The 27,116-nt window shown below is 41.1% G+C and overlaps 1 protein-coding gene across 7 annotated transcripts; it reads right to left on the reverse strand.

Annotated features, from left to right (window-relative positions):
• Window positions 1-1,620: 1,620 nt before the first annotated feature.
• Window positions 1,621-27,024, reverse strand: FAIM (Fas apoptotic inhibitory molecule). 7 transcript variants are annotated; one of them, XM_008008943.3, is made up of 6 exons: window positions 26,392-26,779; window positions 15,894-15,953; window positions 14,127-14,259; window positions 12,890-13,118; window positions 5,863-5,912; window positions 1,621-2,068 (listed from the first exon to the last, which is right to left on the reverse strand). In XM_008008943.3, the coding sequence occupies exons 2-6, from the start codon at window positions 15,935-15,937 to the stop codon at window positions 1,919-1,921; spliced, it is 606 nt and encodes a 201-aa protein (XP_008007134.1). In that variant the 5' UTR covers window positions 15,938-15,953; window positions 26,392-26,779; the 3' UTR covers window positions 1,621-1,918. The 7 variants fall into 7 exon arrangements, with proteins under 7 accessions (XP_008007134.1, XP_008007135.1, XP_037858731.1 ...); XM_008008944.3 differs by lacking the exon at window positions 26,392-26,779 and adding an exon at window positions 26,181-26,274; XM_038002803.2 differs by lacking the exon at window positions 26,392-26,779 and adding an exon at window positions 23,187-23,202.
• Between the last annotated feature and the right edge of the window lie 92 nt (window positions 27,025-27,116).

Here is a 27,116-nt window from a genome sequence, read left to right on the forward strand (position 1 = left end):
GAATCGAACTGCACTCCCAAGTGTTTGCTTAGGTACATGACAACCACTGCAAATCACAGATTTTGAGCTCTAATAACTACAGCTCAAAGTCCAACGCCTAAAAATAATTGCTTTGCTTTTGGACATGGCACAAAATATTTTTCTAGCAGATAAAATATGGCCATTAAAAGAAGACTTTTACTCAAGAAAAATGAAAGTAAACCACAACTCCAAAATAAATGAAAGCAAACCCAAATGCGAGTTTAACAGCCTCAGAGTCCCTCTTAGATTGTTTCCTGGTCTTCCAATGGCATTGAAGCAAAACTAGGGGGTGGAATGGGAAGAGCAGAGAGGTTTTTTGGTAAAAATCTTTTAAAAACTTAAATTTTTGTTTTGTTTTGTAGAGACAGAGTCTCACTATGTTGCTCAGGCTAGTCTTGAACTCTTGGGCTCAAGCAATCCTACTGTCTCAGCCTTCCAAAGTGCTCGGATGAGAGGCATGAATCACCAGCCCAGCCTCGTAAACGTTTTTGTAAAGGTAGTACGCTGAGCTGCCAGTGGTCAAGACTTCAAAATAAAAGGTGTTAGAAGAAGGAAGGAGCCAAGGCTTTTCCACACAACCACCTTGCCACCCTGCATGTGGCCTGCCGGGTCCTGGCCTCTCCAAACCTTCTTCCCTCACTCTCTCCTGCCCGATTTCTCTTTCCTGCTGTTAGAACCTGGTTCTGCCTCTGTTCTGCCCAAAGTCTCTTCAAAATATGTTAATGGCAGGGAGACAGTAGTAAAGGGCATAAGTCTTAGTATCAGAAAAACCTGGATTTAGAATCCTACGACACTACTGAGCAACTCACTCAACCTGAGACAGTCTATCTAGACCAGTGCTGTCCAACAGAACCTGGTGTGGTGACGGACATGTTCTCTACACTGTCTGGTATGACAGCCACTAGCTACATGTGACTATTGAGCAGTTGAAGTGAAGCTAGCATGACTGAGAAACTGAATTTTTGATTGTACTTCATTTTAATTAACTTAAATAGCCATGTGACTAATGGCAACCAAATTGGACGGAGCAAGTCAAAAAATGGAGAATGCCCCCTCACACAGAAGATCAGCAGTGATAACAGATGTGAAATGCCCCAATATGGTCTACTATTAAACTGTATCCTGCCTTGAAAGACTTTCTGAGTATTGAAATGACAACCCTCAGGCACTTAATGTATTGACTTGGCTGGTCTTTGTGAGTATGCCTGCACAGGCCGATTCAGTCACAGAAGCACTAACACTGGGGCAACACCTAGGTACAGACACACAACTCTCACTTTTTAATTACCGCCTGAGGTAGCACCTGATACAATCTGGTGTAAAGGAGTTTGCTTCTTTTCCTTTTGGTTTATGCCTTCACCATGTTAATTAAACAAAATAACCACATTTTCAGAAACCTACATTTTAAATTAAATTCTTGTGACACTCACTATCTGAAGTTTCCTTAATGTTTCCAAATAAAAAAAAGTTGCTCATTTTCTTCAGTTAAACTAATTGTATCATTATGTAGCAACTGCTGTAAACTAGAGAGACAGCCTATCTGCACAGGTTAAAAACACATAAAGACTTACCCATACATAGAAACACAAATCAAGTAGATTTTGTTTACAGTATTTATTATAGTAAAGGTTACTGTTGTAAAACATTAGTGACTTTGGTCCATATCTTATTTTCCATTTGTCTTTAAAACATTTTACATTATTTGCATCATACATTGTAATTTTTATGACTATACATAATTGGTTTTTTTCCTGACCCTTGGAATGTTACAGTTTCATGTAACTTTTTAAAAAATAAAAACATTGCAGACTAAATGTACTGATAAGTACATACTGAACAATTTAATTACCACAGTAATTAAAAAGTCCTGATCTTTACTTCTTAAGATTAAGATTCATTAACTTGCAATCTCTGGGATTTCTCTATTATCCACAATGAGAGTATGAATAATCCCTTCTTTCCGCTTCCCACTACTGACAGCCTTTATGTAACAGTCGTGGTTCCCGAGACTGAAGTGAGTTTCAGTCCCATCATCTACAAACTCACCCTGGATCAACAAAAGAAGAAGGAATTAGTGGTGCACAAACATTTCTCTTTGTCTAGAGCATTAACACCATCTAAAAGTACCAGTAGTACAATAAAATAATGTATTAAACAATAAGCTTTGAAAAACAACGTCTAAAGCTTGTACTTAGATGCTTTTACATTTCTGTTATGAATTGAAAGTTTCCTTTTTATAACCCCTACAATCCTTAAGAATCTTAAATTCTTGGGGGAGGAATATAAACCTCATGGCTATGTGTCTATAACATATGTTTTCAAAAATAAAAATGATAAACATGACATTTATTAGTTATTTATAAATGCCTCAAGTGATCTACCTGCCTCAGCCTCCCAAAGTGCTGGGATTACAGGTGTGAGCCACGGCATCCAGCCAGGGATAGTGTTCTTAGCCACTCTGAAAATCTGATTCCTCTGGGTATAAGGTGGCTTACAATAAAATATACAGATAACAAAACCAAACACCACTAAATCTATGCCTGTTCTGTTCAATACAGTAGCCACTGGCCACATGTGGCTATTGGGCACTTGAAATTGACTAGTCTGAAAATAGATATGCTGTTTAAATATAAAATAGACACTAGATTTGAAACACCTAGTATGAAACAAAAATATATAAAATAACTTTTCATACTGATTACATGTTAAATAATATTTTTGATATATTGATTTAAATTAAATATAATATTAAAATTAACTTCATCTAAAATTTTTTCAAATGTGGATACTAGGTAAGTTAAAATTATACATGAAGGTCATATCTGTGCCTCATATGGTACTTTGATTGGGTAGCAGTGATCTACAGTAAAAAGATTAGCACAGAGAAGGAAGGAAGGAAGAAGAGGCTTAGAGGATAAGAAATGATTTATGCTAGAAAGCAAAGAAACAGAAAATCAGATTTAAACCCTGGCTATGAGCTTCCTGGCAGCCAAAGTAGACAGAAGAAGGCCCCCAGTTAACAATACCAAGCCGAAGAAGGCACAGGACGCCTCAGGGAGAGAAGCCTTTTCCCAGCTCTGGGAAGGATGTGGCCAGTGGCTCCTTATGGGAGGTGTGCTGAATACCACAAGCATGTCCTTGGGTGCAGTGTGTTCCTGTCCCCATTTTTAATATTGAGCCTTAAAAAAAAGACTTCAGAGGAAAGGGCAAGGGTTAGGTAATATAATCTATATAACCAGCTTCTTGGCAATTGGACAAATATATAATTTTGGCACGATGCTTTGAGATAAAAAGGAGAAAATCAGCTGTAACTCACAGGCAACAGGATGAGTTTGTTGTGGGTACATACAGTACTGGGGAAGGCTGCCCAGATATGGAGCTGCCCAAACTGCCCTGCAAACTAGGTTGTAGTTACAATGAGAAAGCAATTGTGTTATAAAGAGCTATTTTCCAAACACATGTGGTTTCCTGTTAATTACTACAAAACAAAGATATGTGGATGAATATTATTTTCACCTTTTTACAACCACAACAACATTCTTTGTGTGTGTGTGTGACAGGGTCTTGCTCTTGCCACCCAGGCTGGAGTACAGGGGTACAATTGTAGTTCATTGCAGCCTTGAACTCCTGGGCTCCGGCAATCCTCCTGCCTCAGCCTCCTGAGCAGCAGGGACCAGGCATACACCACCATACACAGCTAACTTAAAAAAAAAAGTTTTGTGTGGAGATACAGTCTTGTCATGCTGCCCAGGGTGGTCATGAGCTCCTGGCCTCAAGTGATCCTCCCATCTCAGCCTCCCAAAGTTACAATTGCATTTTTTTTTTTTTTTTTTTTTTGAGACAGGGTCTCGCATTCTGTTACCGAGGCTGGAGTGTTGTGGTGCAACCTTGGCTCACTGCAGCCCCAACCTCCCTGGGATCAGGTAATTCTTCCACCTCAGCCTCCCGAGTAGCTGGGACTACAGGCATGCGCCACCATGCTCTACTAATTTTTGTATTTTTAGTAGAGAGGAGTTTCGCCATGTCACCCAGACTAGTCTTAAACTCCTAGGTTCAAGCAATCTGCCCGCCTCAGCCTCCCAAAGTGCTGGGATTACATGCATGAGTCACCTCGACCAGTACAACCACACTCTTAATACCATAAAACAGCATTCCCTTTACATGTGCACTGGAGAATTTCTCGAGTGTGAGAGGAAATGAGATTCAAAAGTGCTGATTCTCTATCTAGAGAATTCCAGGTTAGGAAAAAAAGAACAGGAGGAACCACCAGGTATGGCATTGGGCACACAGTAGGTGTCTGATCCATGTTAGTGGTAACTGGAGTTTTTCCAAAGGGGGCCATAAAATACTGAAGCACTCTCCAAGCCTCTCGGCATAAAAGAAGTCTCTGTCAGCAGATTTAACCAGACAGCAGCTCAAGCACTCAGTTTTGAGTGAGCCCAAATTAAATTCTTCAGGACTCAGAAACAGAAAAGCATTCATCTTTGTGACTTTTAAATTTCAATTTATTGATTAATTATTTTAGAGATGGGGTCTCACTATGTTGCTCAGGCTGGCCTAAAACTCCTAGACTCAGGGGTTCCTCTCACTTCAGCCTCCCAAGTAGGAGGCCACTACAGACCTGTGCTACCACGTGTGGCTTCATCTTTGTAATTTTTGATTTCTGGCTTTGTCACCTCCTCAGAAACAGCTATCAGACCAAGTAGGTTCTAGGTGGTCTTATGAATAAATTAATCCCAGACCTCCTTTCCTCCAACTACCAATAGCACCTTTTCTCACTGTCTTATACCTATACTATACAAATGGGATAAAAGCAACTACAACATGCAAAATGTGACCAGAGAAGAGAGCTTCCCGTTATCTCTAGCCCTGATGTTCACATCTGGAGCCAGCATGAAGGTGGGTCACAGCGACAGCACTCCCTGCTTGGCCCGCAGATCCCATAAGACATGGGGCTTACCACCCAGTGATTTCAGCTCCTAGTCCCACACTTTGTTTCCCACTCTCTCCCCTGTGCGCACTACTACTGTTTCATTCCTCCTTGAAATTCACTCCTACATTCATCCCATCCACAGCCACAGTAATCCAAGCACCTGAGAGCAAAAGCCAAACACACTGGAGTCTAGATGGGGATTTCAGTGTGCCTGGCCACAGTGACTGGGGTAGCCTCTTTCTCCCTGCAGCGGCACTGCTGGTCTAGAATTCCGCTCGTCCTCTGGGCTTTGTGAACGTGCCCTTTCCTGTTCGTCTACCTTCGCGTCATCTGATACCGTATCACTCATTTTACAAAAATCTCGCTTTCAGAAAAGAACGCTCTGCTTGAGTGTATGGTATAAAGCATTCCTAAAGTGTGTTCTGTGGACCAGCAGCACTAGCAGCACCTAGGGAAATGTTAGAATTAGCATTTTAACGAGATCCCAGGCAATTTCTGTGCATGCAAGTTTGAGAAGCAGTGATACATAACGCACCACTTCAAATGGATAAACACAAGAGGACACCAACCTTTGGGGATATAATTTTAACTAGGGGCTCTTTTTAGGTATTTTACTTGCTAGGTATTTTACTGGTATTTTACTTGCTATGCTAGAGCCTGGTCCAGGACAGGAAAGGGAGAGTACGAAGTTGGTGTCAGCTAAGAACATAAGTTGTTTCCAAACTCATGGCACCAGGCACTGTCTGGCAAAGGTTTTCAGAATCTGGAGTCAGGAGTACTTAATCCCTTTTTTGTTGTTGTCAACAGGGCCTTGGTTCATTATAAAATCGCTATAATTAGGAAATACAGCAACAATTCAATGGTAACTTAGATACATGGCACTTAGAGTCATCAAATAGTCAACTTACTGCTGTCTCCAGTTTTTTACCATTGCACCATACGTCCATAGTGTCTTTTTCTGTAAAAGTAGCATAAAAACTTTAAGTTATAATTCTGTGAATTAAAGATAAAGCTAACTTTTCCTATTTATTACTTTAGGAAAGGATTGATATACCAGATCTCTAAAACTCCATTAATATTCCAAAACCCAATGCTTTTTCATGGCTTTCATGGCTTGGAGACTCTCCTAAAATTTGAAGAAGCTGTGTTTGTTCTTTGTTCATAAAACTATAATGAAACAAAACAATCTTTTAAGAGAAAGTTATTGTCCTAATACAAATTGATGAAGCCTTATGAAACAAAATAAATCCAAAAGGACCATCTTTAAAGGAGGATGCATACAGGCCGGGTGCGGTGGCTCATGCCTGTAATCTCAGCACTTTGGGAGGCTGAGGTGGGCAGATCACGAGGTCAGGAGATGAAGACCATCCTGGCTAACACGGTGAAACCTCGTCTCTACTAAAAATACAAAAAATTAGCTGGGCATGGTGGCGGGCGCCTGTAGTCCCAGCTACTTGGGAGGCTGAGGCAGGAGAATGGCATGAACCTGGGAGGCGGAGCTTGCAGTGAGCCAAGATCACACCACTGCACTCCAGCCTGGGTGACAGAGCAAGACTCGGTCTCAAACAAACAAACAAACAAAAAAGAAGGATGCATACAGATGAATGTGAGGAGGGACCTTTCCACACAAAATGTCCTTCAGTACTGACCAGATGACTCCCCTGCCTCCCACACTCACCCAACTGGATGATGGCACAAAGGGACCACCAAAAGCAGCTGCCATGGGGTTTATACAAGATAGACAGCACGTCCACTTTAGAAATCTAGTCCAGCTTCTTACTAGGTAGTACAATAATGTCTATTCCTTTTCAGAGTGGTTTCACTTTAGAGAAAAATTACTGGATTACAAGTAAAAATTAGGTATAGCTGGTGGACTGCACACTAAGGAACAACATGGAACAAAATGCTGCCCCAACACACTAAAACACATCAGTTAACTTGCCATAGCTCACCTTAGGGTGGGGGAGTCCCCAGAGCCCCTTGCAAATGTTAGTGTCCTGGGAGTATCAGGAGAGAAGACTGCACTAATCAAGAAGCCGGAAGATGAGCTTTGGGTATTATAGTGAAGAAGAGAAGGAAGTGTGGCCTGTATGTGCACAAGGAGTCCGGGGGTCAGGTTTGAGGCACCAGTCCAGGGTCTGACTGCCTGGCCATCTGCTCCAGGAGCACAGTCTAAAGGGGGTTCTTGCCCTCTCCACACCTTGAGATGGGAGCCTCACTTAGAGATGGGAGAAAAGCCTATGAGGTGCGCTAGATGGAAAAAGAGAAAGCCAGAGGGGTCCAGGAGATATGGGCAGGGGTCACCTCAGTGGCAGCCTTAGTAGAAAGTCACTACAGTCACAGCTGCAGGTAAACTCAACTTGTCCCAAGACATGATCAGTGTGCACAGTGCTATGATAAACCACGATGGTGGTGGAAACTCGTATTTTACTTGCTATACTTACTGAACATGTGCATGTACTCAGAGTTTCTACAATAGCGTATTAGCATGCCTCTGAAGAACACTACTAATCCAGAAGCCCTGAAAGTAAATGTATTAAATTTGACTACATAAAAGTAAAGAAAAGGCCGGGCGCAGTGGCTCATGCCTGTAATCCCAGCACTTTGGGAGGCCGAGGCGGGCGAATCACGAGGTCAGGAGTTCGAGACCAGTCTGGCCAACATGGTGAAACCCTGTCTCTACTAAAAATACAAACAATTAGCTGGGCATAGTAGTGGGCGCCTGTAATCCCAGATACTCGGGAGGCTGAGGCAGGAGAATTGCTTGAACCCGGGAGGTGGAGGTTGCAGTGAGCCAACATTGCACCACTGCACTCCATCAGACTGGACGACAGAGTGAGACCCTGTCTCAAAAAAAAAAAAAAAAAAAGTAAAAAAGCCACAGCACAACTGAAGAAAAATGCACACACATTAGCCAAGTTATGCAATAAATGACAAACTCGGAAAAATATTTCAAACTCACAGCATGAACAAAGGACTAAACTTACTAATGTGAAGACTGTGAGAAATGAAGGAGAGAAACACCAACAACCAAAAGAAAATAGGGCAAAGGGCATGAACAGGCATCATGAGAAAGGAAACACAAAAGAAACTTAAACCTAAGATGCTCAACCTCACTTTTGAAAAAGACAAATAAAAACAACCCTGAAATACCATTTCTTCTCCTAGCAGAATGCCAAAAAATTCAAAAGTTTAGCAACATGTTCTGCTGGAGAACCTGCGGGAAAATAGCTAATGGGGGTACAAAATGGTAAAAGTACTATAGAAGGCAAATGGGCAGAAATCGTTTAAAATGACAAATACAATTATTCTTTGACCCAGAAGAAGTCCTACTTTCCTACTTCCAGAAATGTGTACTAATACAATATGTGTCCTGTATTCCAAGAGGCATGCAATCAAAGCTATTCATGCAGCATTGCTTTTAACAGCAAAAGATTAGAAACAGCTCAAGCGTTCATCAGTTGGGAGTGAGCTAAATATTTACTATTGAAATTTACTCTGTAGCTATAAAAAAGCATGAAAAAGTTCTTTAGGTTCTGATATAAAAGGATCTTCAGAATGTACTAAGCAAATAAAGCAAGATGCTTTTATGTGATAAGAGATAATATGTGTATTTGCTTGAATCTGAATAAAGAAACACTAGAGTGACACTAAAAATGGTTATCTTGATGGGGGAATATGGCAGATGGGAACAGGGATGGAAGCAAGACTTTTCACTGTGTCTTTTAATAGCATTTTGATTTCTGAATCTTGAGTATGTAACCTATTCAAAACGATATGTTAATAAAAGGACATATCTGGCTGATAAAATGTCAAATCTGTCATGACTCAGAGGTGGATTCAGTGACTCATGGGAGGTGCTGCTGCATGTTCGTCTTGGAGCATCTCCTCTTTACCTGCCTGCAGATTCCCTCAGCCACAAGAACAATAGCTAGGGACTTCCCAGGTGAGTCCTGAGCAGGTTATGTTCTGTAAATGCTACCAGAGAAGTGAAACTTTTCAGAACAGAAAGAGAATTTCCTTTCAACATGAAGTTTCATATGTACTTTCCTCCTGCCAGTTTTATTTTCCTCCCATGATATTCAGTGGTGTGGAGACTACCAGAGCTAAGAATGCTAACCAACTCTGTTTTCATTGCCCTTATACGCCTCACATTTTTGGGGTGGTGAAAAAGAATGCACATGATCTTTGAGGTCAGGTCTCAGCATCACTTTTTACTAGCAGTACCCTTTGGCAAGTCACCACTACTCTGAGCTTCCATTTCCTCAGGGGCAAATGAAGATACCACTTTTCCCACAGGTTGTTATAAGGGTTAGGAATAATTTATATAAAGTGCCTAGTATAGTATCCGGCACATAATATGACCTCAGTAAATCATAATATTTTGTTATTCAAAGCTTTTTCGTGGCCTTGCTCTAATTTCTCAATATAAAATTTAGAAAGTCATATAATACTATCATTTGAAACTTGCCACATAATATATATAAGTGACTTTTACCAGGAGACCCCAGATAAGCCCATTCTTTGCCCATGAGTAGTAATAATAACCACAAATAATATTTTAAATTAATTATTATTATTATTATTTTTGAGACAGAGTCTTGCTTGATCACCTAGGCTGGCGTGCAGTGGTGCGATCTCGGCTCACTGCAACCTCCGCCTCCCAGGCTCAAGCAATACTCCCGCCTCAGCCTCCCAAGTAGCTGGGGTTACAGGTGCCCACCACCATGCCCAGCTAATTTTTGTATTTTTAGTAGAGACGGGGTTTCACCATGTTGGTCAGGCTGGTTTCAAACTCCTGACCTCAAGTGATCCACCTGCCTTGGCCTCCCAAAGTGCTGGGATTACAGGTGTGAGCTACCATGCCCAGCCAAATTATTATTAATTTTGAGGCAGAGTTTCACTCTGTCATCCAAGCTGGAATGCAGTGGTGCAATTTAGCTCACTGCAACCTTGAATCCCTGGGCTCAAGTGATCCTCTCACCTCAGCCTCCCAAGTAGCTGGGACTACAGGCATGTGCTATGTGACTCAGCAAATATGTAAATATTTTGCAGAGATGAGGTCTCCCTATGTTGCCCAGGCTGGTCTCGAACTCCTGGGCTCAAGTGATCCTCCCACTTCGGCCTCCTAAAGTGCTGGGATTACAGGTGTGAGCCACTGTACCTGGCTGACAAACAATATTTTTAAAGAATTCACAATGTGAGAACCACTGCTAAGTACTTTACATGTACTAAATCAATTAAGCTTCACTCATACCACAACTCTGTGAAGGAGTTACCATTATTATCCCCATTTTTTTTGTTTTTTGGTTTTTTTTTGAGACAGAGTCTCGCTCTGTCGCCCAGGCTGGAGTGCAGTGGTGTGATCTCTGCTCACTGCAAGCTCCGCCTCCTGGGTTCACGCCATTCTCCTGTCTCAGCCTCCCGAGTAACTGGGACTACAGGTGCCCGCCACTGCGCCCGGCTAATTTTTTTGTATTTTTAGTAGAGACGGGGTTTCACCATGTTAGCCAGGATGGTCTCGATCTCCTGACCTCGTGATCCACCCACCTCGGCCTCCCAAAGTGCTGGGATTACAGGCATGAGCCGCTGTATTATCCCCATTTTACAGATGAGGAAACCAAGGCTCAGAGGTTAAGTAATTTGCCCATCACACAGCTCTGATCCGGGAGCCTGCATTCTTCATAACTAATCTGTAAAACGTAGGCTGTAGTCAGCATAGTCCACAGTTTGATGGATCTTGGAAGTAGAAGTGCAAGCAATATCAATAACATAGGCAATTTTGCCTTTACCTCGGTAAACGACCCTGGTCCCTTGTCCCTTCCAAATAGCAAAAGGGACAAGTCTGGGCTGAACTCTGTCTCATTTCCAGGCTCATGAGGGATTGCAAATGGATAGGGAAGAGTAAAGGCAGACAAGGAGTAAAAGGAGAAAAATAGATTTTTTGAAAGACCGGAGATAATTCACAAGTAGATAAGCAGGCCCCTGGGCGTTTAAAAGAGAACTAACTGTATGCTAGGCATAGCTTAGGTAGTCTCTTCCATTTCTCCCAGGAAAAGTTAATATCAATTGTATTACAAGTTGGCAAAGGAGCTGATTAATTACCTAAAATTAACTAAAGGCCTGGTTTCATCATCTGTTAAAGTCCCATATGTTCAAGAGTGTTGACACTAATCATAATCCTTTTAAAAACTAAAATTTCCATTATTAATGAGATCCAGTGGTTCTAAAACTTTTTTGCAGATTGAGTAACTATATTCCTAAATATATCACTATGAAATTTGGAAATATAAGGGATAAGATGAGCTCCCAAAACCTTCTGGAAAGAAAAAAATGAGATTCAGATTGGCACAAAACTTCTCATTTCAAACAACAGAGAATAAAAGCTATTGGAATAAGGGTTTCAAAAATTCTGAGAGAAAATTAGTTTGAAATTAAAACCCTGTACTGAACAAAACTATCAATTTAGCATTAGGATCAAAGTTATGTTTATTTCTTAGACACCCTTTATCAGGAGATTACCTAAGGATATATTCCAGTAAACAAAGATGAAAGCAGGAGTTAAGGGGTTCAATAACTAGAAGAACAAAAGAGTTCCATGAAAGAAAGTCTAGGGTGGCTATGAAGCAGCAGACTTGGATATTTAGAACAGGAAGCCAACAGACTCCCAATATTGTTGTTAAGAATGAAAAGAAGGGTGGTCACAGCTGCTTATACCTGTAATCCCAGTACTTTTGGAGGCTGAGGCAGGAGGATCACTTGAGCCCAGGAGCTCAAGATCAGCCTGGGCAACATGGTGAGATCCTGTCTCTACAAAAATTTTTTTTAAAGTTAGCCTGGCATGGTGATGTAGACCTGTAGTCCCAGCTACTCGGGAGGCTGAGGCTGGAGGATCACCTGAGCCCAGGAAGACAAGGTTGAGCCATGTTCATGCACACCAATGCATTCCAGCCTGGGTGACAAAGTGAGACCCTGTCTCAAAAACATCAAAGAATGAAAAGAATTCCAAGCAATAGAGAACATGAGTAAAACTGCTAACAGACATAGGAATATGGGTAAAGAAAAGATATATATCTATTTTCCATAAGAAAAGAGAAACCCAAACAGGAAAGCCTAGAAAAACAAACAAACAAAACTCTTCAAAAAGTCCTAAACTTTGATAAGTTTTATCTGATGCAGTACTAAGCCTATTGTTATCTAGGAAAATATTGCTTTCTTACTGATAAATGCTAAATTCCCAACTGTCTTTAAGATATATTTATAAAGAGAAATACCAAATAATATCAAAATCTACACCAATATTACTTTTTTTTTTTTTTTGAGACAGAGTCTTGCTTTGTCACCCAGACTGGAATGCAGTGGCACAGTCTCACTCACTGCAACCTCCACCTCCTGGATTCAAGTGATTCCCTTGCCTCAGCCTCCTGAGTAGCTGGGATTACAGGCATGTGCCACTATGTCCAGCTAATTTTTGTATTTTTAGTAGAGGGGGGTTTCACCATGTTGACCAGGCTGGCCTCAAACTCCTGACCTCAGGTGATCCTCCCACCTTGGCCTACCAAAGTGCTGAGATTACAAGCATGAGTCACCGCGCCTGGCAATATTACATTTTTTTAAAACCTAAACTTATAATCCTCAAATCCATCACCATAAAACCTGGCTTAAGATAGCTTACATATAAAATGGTGGATTAAATGAATGCTTCATTTACACAGGACACATTATAAATACACCTACTGGACAATATACACACCTGCTAGACAATCCCAAGCAGATGGGAAACAAAAAGATTTTTAAAAATGTTTTTAAACAAGTGAAATACATCTGCACTTACACTCCCTCTCCTTTTCAAACCTCCATAGAAGGTCTGAATAGTTACAGGAATTAAACAGACATTATAAAAAAATAAGTTATGCAGAAACAGCACTAACTTACCCAAAACAATTCTAAAGTTCTCACCATCCATGTGTAATACCCAAGTATTGGTGGTTTTTGATCTGTTCTCCATATACTTCTTAAGACTCTTCCCATTAATTTCCAGAGTATATTCATAAGCAAAACCACTGATAGCATCTATATTTATGGTCGCTTTTGTCTTCGCAGCTCCAACACAGAATGTTTCTCTGCCCACTAATTTGAACATCCAATCTTTCCTTATCTCTTCCTACATAATAAAATAGAAAAATTTGAAACAAACGGAAGAAAAATTAATATTTAATTTTAGAAATAACGTAAAGTGAACAAAGGCAATGCCATTTAGATATAATTTTATTGCCAGGCATGGTGGCTCATGCCTGTAATCCCAGAAAGCTTTGGGAGGCTGAGGCGGGCAGATCACGAGGTCAGGTGTTTGAGACCAGCCTGGCCAACACGGTGAAACCCTGTCTCTACTAAAAATACAAAAAATTAGCCGGGCGTGGTGGCGGGTGCCTGTAATCCCAGCTACTTGGGAGGCTGAGGCAGGAGAATCACTTAAACCCAGGAGGTGGAGCTTGCAGTGAGCCGAGACCACAGCACTGCACTCCAGCCTGGGTGACAGAGCGAGACTCCGTCTCAAAAAAAAAAAAAAAAAAAAAAGGATATAATTTTATTAATTTATGACGCCAAGGTTTTAGAAAATAAAAGCACTTTAAGTTTAAATATTACATGCTGGCCGGGCGCGGTAGCTCAAGCCTGTAATCCCAGCACTTTGGGAGGCCGAGGTGGGCGGATCACGAGGTCAGGAGATCGAGACCATCCTGGCTAACACGGTGAAACCCCGTCTCTACTAAAAAAAAAAAAAAAACTAGCCGGGCGAGGTGGCAGGCGCCTGTAGTCCCAGCTACTCGGGAGGCTGAGGCAGGAGAATGGCGTAAACCCGGGAGGCAGAGCTTGCAGTGAGCGGAGATCCGGCCACTGCACTCCAGCCTGGGTGACAGAGCCTCTGTCTCAAAAAAAATAGAATAGAATAGAATAGAATAGAATAGAATAGAATAAAATAAAATAAAAATAAATAAAAAATATTACATGCTATATCCATGAATTCTATAACTATTTACACAGCAAAATGATACAGATCAAAAACATGACTATAAGAAAAAAAAACCCCAAATTCACATATGAAGATGCTACTTTAACAAAATCAAGCTTCTCTATACATCATATTTTACAGAGTAACATATTTTCTTCCTACCTTTCCATCTACATATACTACTCGTTTGCCTGATGTAGTCCCATGTTCAAATTCAATCTTGTGGACTCCGTCACTTAAAGCAACATCCCAGACAGCTACGAGGTCTGTCATTTTTTCTAGACTGTAAGGAGGGCTAAAGGAATAAAATAAAGCAATTATACAGGGCCTAAATACTAATTAAATAACCAATTAATCCTTCCAAGATGAAAATACTAGATTAAAACCTCTAAAATGTCAAAATATTAAAGTGACAGTACCTAAGAAATTCTACTCACAGTACATGTAACTATTTTCTCCCTCTTATTCACTCTTCCTTTAAGATACAACTACTATATATGGGCACATAGTCCGATTACTTCTAAAAAAAGCCACCTGAATATTAATAGGATTAAGAATGCATCAGTTTATCCTGGGCAGTATTTTAGGTTAGGCTACAGTATAGTGCATGGAAAGGTCAGTAAAAAGTCTTTACTCTTCCCCCACCAGCTCCCATTTAAAAACCATGGTATTTAATTTTATTCTCCTTTTCAGGTCTAATCACTCTAAAACAAGAACTCTCCAAACCTCCCATACTTAAACTAATACTAGGGATTTGTTTTAACAAAAAGTTTCTAATTTATTATACTGAGGCAGAAAAAAGTCATGGAAGAAATGTCCTATAATAAAGATAAAAATAATTTTAATATGTTATGAAAAATATTCTTGGCATTATTACAGGAAACCTTATTTTAAAAAATAAAGGACTTTGGGCTGGGTGAGGGGCTCATGCCTGTAATCCCACACTTTGGGAAACCAAGGTGGGCAGATTACTTGAGCCCAGGAGTTCCAGACCAGCCTGGGCAACATGGTGAAACCCTGTCTCTACAAAAATATTAGTCACATGTGATGGCGAATGCCTGGAGTCCCAGCTACTTGGGATGCTGAGGCAAGAGAGCCATCTGAGACCAGGAGGTTGAGGCTGCAGTGAGCCATGATTGCACCACCATGTTTCAGCCCAGGTGAAAGACTGAGACTGTCTCAAAAATAAGAAGTAAATAAAGGATTGTGGTTTGTCAGAAATTTCTGGCATATACTTAAACATATATTTTTGATGTTAATATATCCTGTGTGAATGATATAATACATATATAATATCTAATTAATATTTTGATACTGGTGTATCTTTTTAGCTTTGACAGAAGTATCATTTATTACAGTAATAATGATCATAGCTAACAGCTATTAAGTATTACTATGTGCCAGTCACTGTTCTAAGAGCTTTAAATATGTTAACTCGCAGAATCACCATGAGATGGCTACTGTTAGTATCCTTATTTTACAGATGAGGCTCAGAGAGGCTAAGGGTTTACCTAAGGTTACAATGACATTAAGTGGCAGAGGCAGGATTTAAACCTAGGATTTTGGCTCCAAAGCCTGTTCTCTTAACTACATCTTCCTCTTTGTTCACCCTAATCCCCTTTGTATGCTCTAAATTGAAGATGGTAAATGGATTTTATATCATTTTGAAGTAGTTGCCAAGAACTCTGTGCTGAGAGAAAAGAAGAGACCTCATAACAAGGCTCTACCGAAATGGATGCCATGTGACTGGAGGCTACCCCCACGCCAGGTATTTACTACTCCTGCTCTAAATCATATAAAAGCAGAACCATGTATTCTGAAATTTTACAGAATGTATTCTTAACAGAGTAGCTTGGATAAATCACTCTTTTGAATTATAACAATCTTGAAAATGTCAAAGGCTAGTTTACTGCAATATAAGACATTTACCTTTCATCATCTTCAAAGATAGGACTGTCATCTCCAGATGCCATGGCTGGCAAAAACAGTCTTTAATCCAATTAGCAGCCAGGAAAGAAAAAAGCAGAATTGCAGCAAAGAGAGACTGAAAGCAACAATGATGACATCTACAAAGGGTTTTTCTAATTTTGCAATCCATTTATTAAATTACATGGAGTTTCGGATGAAACAGCTTTCACATAAAATAGAATTGCAATCTACTTTTCAGAGAAAGATGTTACATCATGCAAATCAGTCATATTTCTCCCTGTTACGGATTTATAATTTCTTAAAGGTACACTTTATCAAAACTAAAGAACAAACGCTCATTTATTGCATATCAGAGCTGCAAGAGACCTGATCCTCTGGGTCCTATGCTTCTCAAATTGAAGCACAAGAAGCCCCAAGGCTATGAGTCAGGGAATACATCGAACTCCAGGATAAACACAATGCATCTTCTGGGAGCATCAATGTTAAAGTGGTAACTAATTTAAAATGTAATCTTTATTTTAGAAGGCTACACTATGGTGGAACATAATTTTTAAAATCTTTGCTTAGATAACTTCAAAGAACTGATGAGTTTGCAAGAAGCAGACAGGGATATGCTGGTCTGCTCTCAAAGAGCAAACTTAATTGATCCCCCTACTTAAGCCCATTTAATTTACTAGTGCCAATGATGAATCGACAAAAGTTATGTGGCTGGCTCATGCAACTGGCAGTATCCAACCCAGAACTAGAGTCCAGTACTATGCAATGAACTAAACAGTAACTGGGCCGCAGTGTTAATTAAGCTGTACTAAAATCAGAAGTGCACACAAATTCACATGCATAGGAAACCCTCACATTTGAAGATTTGGGATTCACAGTTTCACTCCTGCCAAAGTACCCTAAATTCAACTATGTTTTGCTTCCAAGATCTACCCTAGTTTAGCCCTTTCCTTAATTAGTGCCTGTTTCCTATAGATGCTCAAGAATGCTCTCTCCTGGTTAAAAATAGGAGATTGCTAACCCTCTCTGGCTGGAAACAGCCAGAAGTCACAAATTATTAAAAAGTTTTTTGTTTGTTTTTGAGACAGAGCCTCACTCTGTCTCCCAGGCTGGAATGCAGTGGCATGATCTCGGCTCACTGCAACTTTTGCCTCCTGGGTTCAAGCAATTCTCATGTTTCAGCCTGTTGAGTAGCTGGGATTACAGGTACATGCCACCACATCTGGCTATTTTTTTGTATTTTTAGTAGAGATGGGGTTTTGCCATGTTGGTTAGGCTGGTCTCGAACTCCTGGTCTCAAGAGATCCACCCGTCTCGGCTTCCCAAAGTGCTGGGATTACAGGCATGAACCACCACACGCCCAGCCAAAAAGATATTAAAGAAGACATTAGCACTCATAAAAGCAATCCAGTGGGCCAGAAAAGCTAAGGATTTTAGAATAAAAACTAGGTAAATATTTGTACCTAAAATAAATCCCTCTTTTTAAAAATTAGCACCACACAAATTTGTGAATTTTTCTACTCTTAAGGATTATCCCCTACGAAACCAGAGGGTATCCTTCAACAATAAAAACAAAAAGAATGCACAGCAATATAATAAGCCAGCCAGGCATGGTGGCATGCACCTGTAGTCCCAGCTACTGGGGAGGCTAAGGTGGGAGGATCGCTTGAGCCTAGGAGTTAGAGGCTCTGGTGATCATGCCACTACACTCCAGCCTGGATGACAGAGTGAGACCCTGTCTCAAAACAGATATCTCTCTATATATGCTATATATAACATATATTTACTATATATACTATATATTATATAGTATATAATATAGATAGATACTATATATACATATATACACACACACACACATATATATACAATGTAATTACATGTACTCCAGCCTGGGTGACAGAATGAGACCCTGTCTCAAACCATATATATATATATTTTATAGAGATACATATTATATATCTATATTATAGATAGATAGTATAAGACAGTATAATTATATGTACTCCAGCCTGTGTGACAGATATAGATAGATAGACAGATAGATACAGATAGATAGATAGAGATATATATAGATATACATATCTGTTTTGAGACAGGATCTCACTCTGTTGCCCAAGCTGGATTACATATAAATAATATGTATATTTATATACATATTATATGTAGCATATATACATTATATAATATATACATATAATATATAAATATTATACATACATATAATATAAATAAAATAAGCCAAACAGCATAATATAAACTTCGATAAGACATCCTTTGTAAATCAGAATGTATTTAGGGGTGTTATTCAAATTTTGCTCTACAATTTTCAGAGGCTCCAGAAAGTTCAGTAATGTAGGCATTCAAACCTAAAATAATTTCTCTGTTTTCTATTATAAGGAATTCTAAATACTACTAAATCACACTAAGATACAACATCTTAATTATAATACCTTTTCATGGAGAAGTATAAAAGGCAATACCACCAATTATAAGAAAGATTAGAAATCATGATCACATTAAAACATTTTTCTTCTCTAAACTATGAACAATCATCCAGGCATTCAACAATTATTGAAGGACTACCTAAAAAACAGCAATTTTTCATTCTCCAATAATTAAAAGTATACCTGATAGGAGAGAATTATAAACAAAGATAAGAGTAAGTACTGAAGCAATTACCTGGCAAATTTGAAGCATTCTAATTCTACTTATATAACTATATATCAAAATTATGTTTCTTCTTAAAGTTACAAATCAATACAAAATTCTGTTACTCTCTTTGCCTGTTTTTCTCTGACTAAATAAGAAAAATGCTGCTTTAATACAAAGTTAGTAATATTTCAATTTTCTTATTCATGCCATCCATTATTTTAAGCAAAACACTAAAAAAATCTTTTTATAAATGGTTAATAATTATAAAATGTTTTTAAAATTACTCCTTGGAGCGTGCATGGTGGTTTAGCCCTGTAATCCCAGCACTTTGGGACGCTGAGACAGGAGAATCATTTGAAGCCAGGAACTCGAGACCAGCCTGGTCAACATAGTGACACCAAAAAAAATTAGCTGGGTGTGGTGGCATGTGCCTGTAGTCCCAGTTACTCAGGAGGCTGAGGCAGGAGGATCGCTTGATTCCAGGAGTTTGAGACTGCAGTCAGTCATGACCACGCCACTGCACTCTAGCCTGGCCAACAGAGCAAGACGCTGTTCCAAAAGCAAAAAAACTACAACAAAACAAACAAAAGATATTATTCTTTGGAACATTAAAAGTATATTCAGCTTATAAAAGGCTGCAATACTTCAGATTTTGTACAATTTTAAAAGGCAGAGATTAACTTTAAAAACTGCTTTCTATGCAAGGATTAAAGTGACCACTATCTTATAAACAGCCTTAACCAAAATATGAGAGAGTCATACAATTTTCAGCACTGGAAAACAACAAACAATAAAATCACCTGGTCTAGCCTCTCTCCTTCATTATGGGGAAATCAGTAACACACATCCCTCCAAGTGCCATCTCTACTGCCAGTCCTGGGTTCTTATTACCTATCCAACTTTCTAACAAAGCTGTAGAGGGTGCCAATAATGCACATGGAGTAAAGAAAACTTTTCAAATGATCTTACCGCAAACAGTAATTCCCATCAACAAATCCCATCTAATGTTTAAGAAAAATGTCCAAAATCAACTCTGCCTCCTGCTTTTGGGCTTCTCTTCTATCTCCTATTCCAGCAGTTTCACTAGTCTTATAACCTCTGTCACTTCATATATTCCATTCCAATCTCACCACTTTAAAATTTAACTGAAATTGCTCCTCTGGCTCAAAAACTGGAGAGCACACGCAGAAAACACTCTTAATAGCCACAAATGCAACAGGTTAATAGACTGACATCTGTTTTTTGGCCATTCATATCAGGGAAAATCATTAAAAGCCACTAGTCAACTCATCAAATGCACATAAAAATATGCCCACTAGTGAGTCTTTAGGGAAACATGAAATAAAATAGAGATTTAGGCTAGAGGTCTGAAAGGAAGTAAATGTGGATAATTATTCTAAAACCTCAACAGGCACTAAAGCACAGAGATCAATGTTTACTTAAACAAACTTTAAGATACTTTGGACCATCAACTGATTTTTCATTTTGAGAATATCCCCACACAAAAGTAAACTTACTTCCTCCATAACTGGTGATTCTCTGGATGGGAATACCAGCCTGAGCAAATGTAATCCATTAATTCAACAAATAGTTAAATGCCCACCAAATGTTCTGAAAGCACTCCAAAGTCACATACAGATGGTGCCCGGCTTACAATGGTTTGACTCAATGATCTTCTGACTTTAAGATGGTGCAAAAGAGATATGTGTTTGGTAGAAACCATACTTTGAGTACCCATACAACCATTCATTTACAGTACAGTACAAAAAGTTACATGAGACAGCCAACACTTCATTGTAACATAGGCTTTGTGTTAGATGATTTTGCCCAACTGTGGGCTAAGGTAAGTATTCTGAACACACTCAAGGTAGGCAAGACTAAGATATGATGTTTGATAGGTTAGGTGGACTAAATGCATTTTCGACTTATAAAATTTTAAACTTGCAATGGGTTTATTGGGATATAACCCCATCACAAGTCAAGAAGCATCTGTACATGTTTTTGTTTTTGTTTTGAGACAGGGTCTTGTTCTGTTGCCCAGGCTGGAGTGCAGTCGATGGTGTACTAAATGCTCACTGTGGCCTCAGCCTCCTGGGCCCAAAGGATCCTCCCACCTTAGCCTCCCAAGTAGCTGGGACTACAGGTACACACCACCACACACCCAGCTCATTTTTGTATTTTTTTTGTAGATATAAGGTTTCACCATGTTACCCAGGCTGGTCTTGAATTCGTGGGCTCAAATAATCCACCTGACTTGGCCTCCCAAGATGCTGAGATTACAGTCACCGCACCCGGTCGTACATGTCTTTTAAAATTTTCTATGGGTTTGCATGATTTATAGCAGCTATGCTCTATTTGTTTTCTCAAGGGGAGATGTACCTTCACAACAAAAGTTTTCTTATGATACATGTCCAGCCTTCAGTTTTTTCAACATTTATTTGAGCCTGCTATCAAGAGACACTGTACTAGACGCTGTCAGAAATTTGAACAAAATCCTTCCTTTTTTGTTTTTTGAGATAGGGTCTCACTCTAGTCATCCAGGCTGGAGTGCAGTGGTGCGATCTTGATTCACTGCAGCCTCAACTTCCTGGGCTCAAACAATCCCCCCACCTCAGCCTCCTTAGTAGCTGGGACCATAGGCATGTGCCACAACACCCAGCTAATTTTGTAATTTTTTGTAAAGATGAGGTTTCACCATGTTGCCCTGGCTGGTCTTGAACTCCTGAGCTCAAGCGATCCTTCTAATTCAGCCTCCCAAAGTGCTGGGATTACAGGCATGAGCCACCATGCCCAGCCTGAAGAAAATGTTTCTGTCCTTAAAGAATTTGAGAGTTCAGAAATAAATCCACATATCTGTGGCCAAGTGATTGACAAGGGTGCCAACTCTAACTGGTGGGGAAAGAATAGTCTCTTCAACAGATATTATGGGGAAAACTAGATTTTCATACACAAGAGAATTAAGTTGAACCTCACCTATCTGATACCATATACAAAAGTTATCCCAATGATCTAAATATAAAAGCTAAAACCACAAAACTCTTAGAAGAAAACATAGAGGTAAATCCTCATGACCTTGGATTTGGCAATGGATTCTTAGATAGGACACCAAAAGGATAGCAGCAAAAGAAAAAACAGCTAAACTGGACTTCATCGAAAGTTAAAACTGACTGGGTGTGGTGGCTCACACCTGCAATCCCAGCAATTTGGGAGGCCAAGGTAGGAGGACTGCTTGAGCCCAGGAGTTCAAGACCAGCTTGGGCAACACAGGGAGATCCCATCTCTACAAAAAAATTTAAAAACTATCCAGGCATGGTGGTGCATGCCTGTAGTCCCAGCTACTCGGGAGGCTGAGGCAGGAGAATGGCGTGAACCCGGGAGGCGGAGCTTGCAGTGAGCTGAGATCTGGCCACTGCACTCCAGCCTGGGCGGCAGAGCGAGACTCCGTCTCAAAAAAAAAAAAAAAAAAAAAAGAACTCTACTGCTCAAAAACACAAAAGACAACCCAATTTAAAAATGGGCAGAGGGGCCGGGCGCAGTGGCTCACACCTGTAATCCCAGAAATTTGGGAGGCTGAAGCGGGTGGATCACCTGAGGTCAGGAGCTCAAGACCAGCCTGGCCAACACGGTGAAACTCCGTTTCTACTAAAAATACAAAAAAATGGGAGGGGGGAGGGATTGCATTGGGAGTTATACCTGATGTAAATGACGAGTTGATGGGTGCAGCACACCAACATGGCACAAGTATACATATGTAGCAAACCTGCACGTTGTGCACATGTACCCTACAACTTGAAGTTTAATAATAATAAATAAATTAAAAAAAAAATACAAAAAAATTAGCCAGGCGTGGTGGCAGGCACCTGTAATACCAGCTAGCTACTCGGGAGGCAGAGGCAGGAGAATCACTTGAACTCGGGAGGCGGAGGTTACAGTAAGCCAAGATCGTGCCATTGCACTCCAGCCTGGGCAACAAGAGCAAAACTCCGTTTCCAGGAGAAAAAAAAAGGCAAAGGACTTCAACAGACATTATTCTAAAGAAGACATACAAATAGTCAATAAGCATATGAAAAGATGCTAAACAACATTAATCACGAGAGAAATGCAAATCAAAACCACAATGAAATACAACTTCACATCTACAAGGATAACTATACTAAAGATAAACAGAAAATAATGAGCGTTGGCAAGGATGTGGAAAAACTGGAATCCTTGTACATTGCTAGTGGGACTGTAAAATGGTGAAGTTGTCATACAAAATGATATGACAGTTCCCCAAAACCTAAACAGAGAATTACTATATGATCTAGCAATTCTGCTGCTAGGTATACACCCAAAAGTTTTGAAATCAGTCACTCAGACACCTGTATACTATTGTTCATTGTAGCATTTTCCAATAGCCAAAAGATGAAAATAACCCAAGTTGTCCATCAACGTAAGAATAAATAAAAAGTGGTATATACACTTGATCTTAGCCAAAAGGCTGAGAAGTGATAAAATGCATACATATACAAAGGATATTCCTTTTTATTCAGCTAAAATAAGGAGTGATATTCTGACATATGCTGTAACATGGATGAAGTATGAAAATTTTATGCTAAGTGAAACAGCCAGACAAAAAACGACAAATATGATTCTACTTACATAAAATACTCAGAATAGGGACATTCATAGAAGCAGAAAGCAGATTAGATGTTCCCTGGGAAAAGGGGAAGGGATAAGGAGAAGTCTCAGTCTCTTTTGTGTTGCTATAAAGGAGTACCCGAGGTTGTGTAATTTATAAAGAAAAAAGGTTTATTTAGCTCATGATTCTCATGTCTGGAGAAGCTCAAGATTGGGCATCTGCATTTGGTGAGGGCCTCAAGTTGCTTCTACTCATGGCAGAAGGCAAAGGGGAGGTGGCAGTGTAGAGAGTACATGACCAGAGAGAAAGCAAGAGAGATGGGGGAGGTGGGGGGGTGGGGAGGGAAGGTATAGGCTCTTTTTATCAAACAGCTATAGTGAGAACTGACAAAGTAACAACCCATTCACCTCCAAAGTAGGGCATTATTCACGTATTCATGGGGGATCCACCCCCATGACCCAAACACCTCCCATTAGGCCCCACTTCCCAATACTGCCACACTGGGCATCAAATTTCAACATGAGATTTGGTAAGGACAAATATCCAAACCATAGCAGGGAGTTATTGCTTAATGGTTACTGTGTTTCTGTTTAAGGTAGTGAAAAGGTTGGTAAACAGTGACAGTGATCGCACAATACTGTGAATGTACTTAATGCCCCTGAATTGTACCCTAAAAAATTGTTAAAATGGCAAATCCACGTTATATATATTTTACCACTTCAAAAAGTTAATTATATAAAAAAGAATCGTATACTTTAAATGGGTGAATTACATGGTATGTGAGTTATAGCTCAGTAAAGTTGTTAATTAAAAAAAAAGAAAGAAAGAAAGAAAAGCAGGTGTCCTAGCTGTAGTGTCTCTTGGGATGCAATTACACCTGAAACCAAAAGATAACATCTGTCTTTGTCCCCAGTTTCCACTTCACTCAGAAATATCTGTCACATAGATCTCCAAGTTACAAATTCGATTTAATAAACACATGGCATATTCTAAGTTCATCCGGCATACCAACAGTTATTGGGTACTTATGTACCAGGCTCTGGGCAGGACACTAACCTCAGAGTGGGGGAGTCTGGAGAGACCAAGAGATGATTATAGTACAACAATGGGAGTGTCCTTATAAAGGGAAGCAGCATAGGACAGAATGGGAAGGGTCCTAGCTCTGCCAAAGAAGGCTTTGGTTTAAAACTTTGGAGAAAAGTGGCCAGGCGTGATGGCTCACACCTGTAATCCCAGCACTTTGGGAGGTCACATCACTTGAGGTCAATAATTTGAGTGGACAAAATGGTGAAATCCTGTCTCTGCAAAAACAGAAAAATTTGCCGGGCATGGTGGCGCACATCTGTAAATCCCAGCTACGCCGGAGGCTGAGGCACAAGAATCTCTTGAACCCGGGACGTGGAGGTTGCAGTGAGCCGAGATCGTGCCACTGCACTCCGGCCTGGGCGACAAAGGGAGACTGTCTGAAAAATAAAAAAATAAAACTTGGGAGCAAGAAATTAATCCACTGTTGTTTTTAAACTCTTATGTACGTACTTAATTTTCAAGATTCTATGACCAAACTGGAAAATGATGAATACAAAAAAAATCCATCTATTTTTGCAAATATGTTATTAAAATGTAAACAAAAAAGATGAAAAACCATATTCCACTTATTTTCACTGATGGAGATGATGCCAAGCACTTGAAACTTCAAAGAAAGCTTTTTCAGTATCTCATACTTATCCATCAATCTTTTAAAATCCCTTCCCTAGCAACCCAACACCTAAGTTTCAGAGCATGACTTAAACACCAACATGTTCATCTAATCCTACCTGAATTTTGCTTTAACTTAGGTTTATCCTTATTGGGGACTGAAATGATTTGCTCAAGATAAACCGAAGTCAGTTTAAAAATTACTCAGATGATAGTAGTTACTAGGATGCTCATAGTTCCCTTTTCAACAAAAGCCCCAGGCACGACCAGCCAATAATGCAAGTCACACTTAAGCGTTGACATCTTCATACCCGGCCCGGCCCCGTATGAAGTGAGGGGGGTCTCCAGTAAAGTCAGTCAGGAAGCTCCTCGAGCCAAGTATTCCCAAATGCTACTTACTGGAGGTACAAAAATGAGAGTAACTTTTCTGAAGTTATTCATTTCACAATCTATACCAGAAGCCTTGTGGTATAGATTGTAGATTCTATCTTGTTTTAGAACGAATCTTGTGGGATTCATTCTCCACAAATGATCATGCTCAAAATCCCAGATGCAACGGTGCTCAGTTAATTACTTTTTGCAGTAACTAAAAACTGGAAACCACTTGGGCGTTCACAATCAGGGAGAAACTACCTTTAGTAAATCACATTCCAGTCAAAGCCATGCCAGGAGTCAGGGATAGATGAGGCAGTCAACCTGGCACACAGGAATGTACAGTCTAGTGTGGCCAATAAAAAGGACGCAGAAAAACATTTAAAGATACGGGTAAATGCATGTGATGTATTATTAAGACAATGAGGCCGAAGGTTGAGGCTGCTGCAGTGAGCCGAGATCGCGCCACTGCATCGTTCCAGACTGGGCGACAGAGCGAGACCCCCTCTCAAAGGAGAGAGAGAAAGAGAGAGAGAGCGCGCGCGAGAGCGAGCGAGCGAGCGTGTTTCAGCACTTTATGATGCAGGTTCTGCAAAAATAAGCCCCGCTCATATTACAAGGAAAAACCGTCTGGAAGAAAATACATCTTCATGTTAACCCAGCTTGTCTCTGGGGAACATGGGCACGGCTGCTTTGTTTGCTTCCTTGTTGCTTTCTGTTCTTTTTTTCGACAGTGACAAATATTATATTTAGAGTTCGCGAACAGGCCGGAGGCGGGTGCGGCAGGTCGCGGGGCAGGGCCTGGCCAGGCAGGGACGCCCCCGCACCGCCCCGGTCTGGCCCCGCGCCCCGCCGCACCTCTACCTTTACCCGCGGTGAGCGGGAGCCGGGTCCCGCCCCGAGGCCTGGGATCACCGGCGGGCCGGCTGGAAGCGTCCGGAACTCACCCAGCGCCTCACCCGCCTGGGTCTCACCGACCGCGCAGACACCTCCCGCCGCCGCCGCCGCCCAGAGATGGCCGCCGCCTGCGCAACAGGGCCGAGGGCGTGGGGATGCCGCGGGCTGCGCGCAGGGGCTTCCAGGGTGCGCAGCTGACGGGCCTGAGGCGTCCAGGCGGGCGCAGGCGCGACCCCGACCCCACCCGGGCTGCTGCCTCACCTGTGCGCTGTGGGCCGTGGGAGGCTCTGGGGTAGGTTTCACCAAACAACCGGTTGGTTCCGACTCGGCTACGTAGGCCGCGTGGCCTTGCTTCCCTCGCAGAGAAAAAGGCGCAGCCGGCGCGGAGGTTGAAAGCTCTGCAGGCGCGAGTACTAAACGCGCCGACTGTTTGTCGCGCCTCAGGTCCCCTGGGGCGCCCAGCGCAGGAGGCCACCCCTCCCGCCGCCACGGACCCAACCCCGGTCCTCTGCCTTAGCCAAAGGCCGCACCCTCAGCACACAGGCCTTCCTCAGCCCCAACCCAGGACATCACCAGGTCCCGCAGTGCGTCCAGTCTCCCCGCCAGCAAGTGTGGGTAGGAGCCGGCCGCTGGCCCCGCGCTGGGCACAACCTGGTGGGCTAAACCAGCCCTGTGCCTGCTCTGCAGCTATGGGGAAGGGAAACCTGGTCATGGCAGCTATGGCATTCGCTCCTTAAAACCTCTTTATGGAGTCTCATTCCTTTTTTAAAGACCCAAACTACTTAAGGTGGGCATGAAGCCCCCATGTGTGATCTAGCCCCTGCCTGCTTGGCTTCATTTAGGTCCTTAAAGGATGTAGGTTTCTTCTCACCTAGGGCATCTGCAAATGCTCTTCCCTCTGCCTGAACACTCCTCACCTCTTCCCTGTTGTGAGTGTTCTTCATACATCATTTCTTAGGTTACACTATCCTGGCCCATGAGACTTT

The sequence above is a fragment of the Chlorocebus sabaeus genome, chromosome 15 (assembly GCF_047675955.1).
Source record: "Chlorocebus sabaeus isolate Y175 chromosome 15, mChlSab1.0.hap1, whole genome shotgun sequence".
Classification (NCBI taxonomy): Eukaryota; Metazoa; Chordata; class Mammalia; order Primates; family Cercopithecidae; genus Chlorocebus; species Chlorocebus sabaeus.

Coding starts and splice junctions, on each gene's coding strand:
- FAIM (XM_008008947.3), bottom strand. CDS start 24,302: ATGCTGCTTCCCTTTATAAGGACACTCCCATTGTTGTACTATAATCAT. Junction 13,119..14,126: donor TAGTATATGTAGATGGAAAG/GTAGGAAGAAAA, acceptor TTTATTATGTAG/GAAGAGATAAGGAAAGATTG. Junction 5,913..12,889: donor GAACTTTAGAATTGTTTTGG/GTAAGTTAGTGC, acceptor CTACTTTTACAG/AAAAAGACACTATGGACGTA.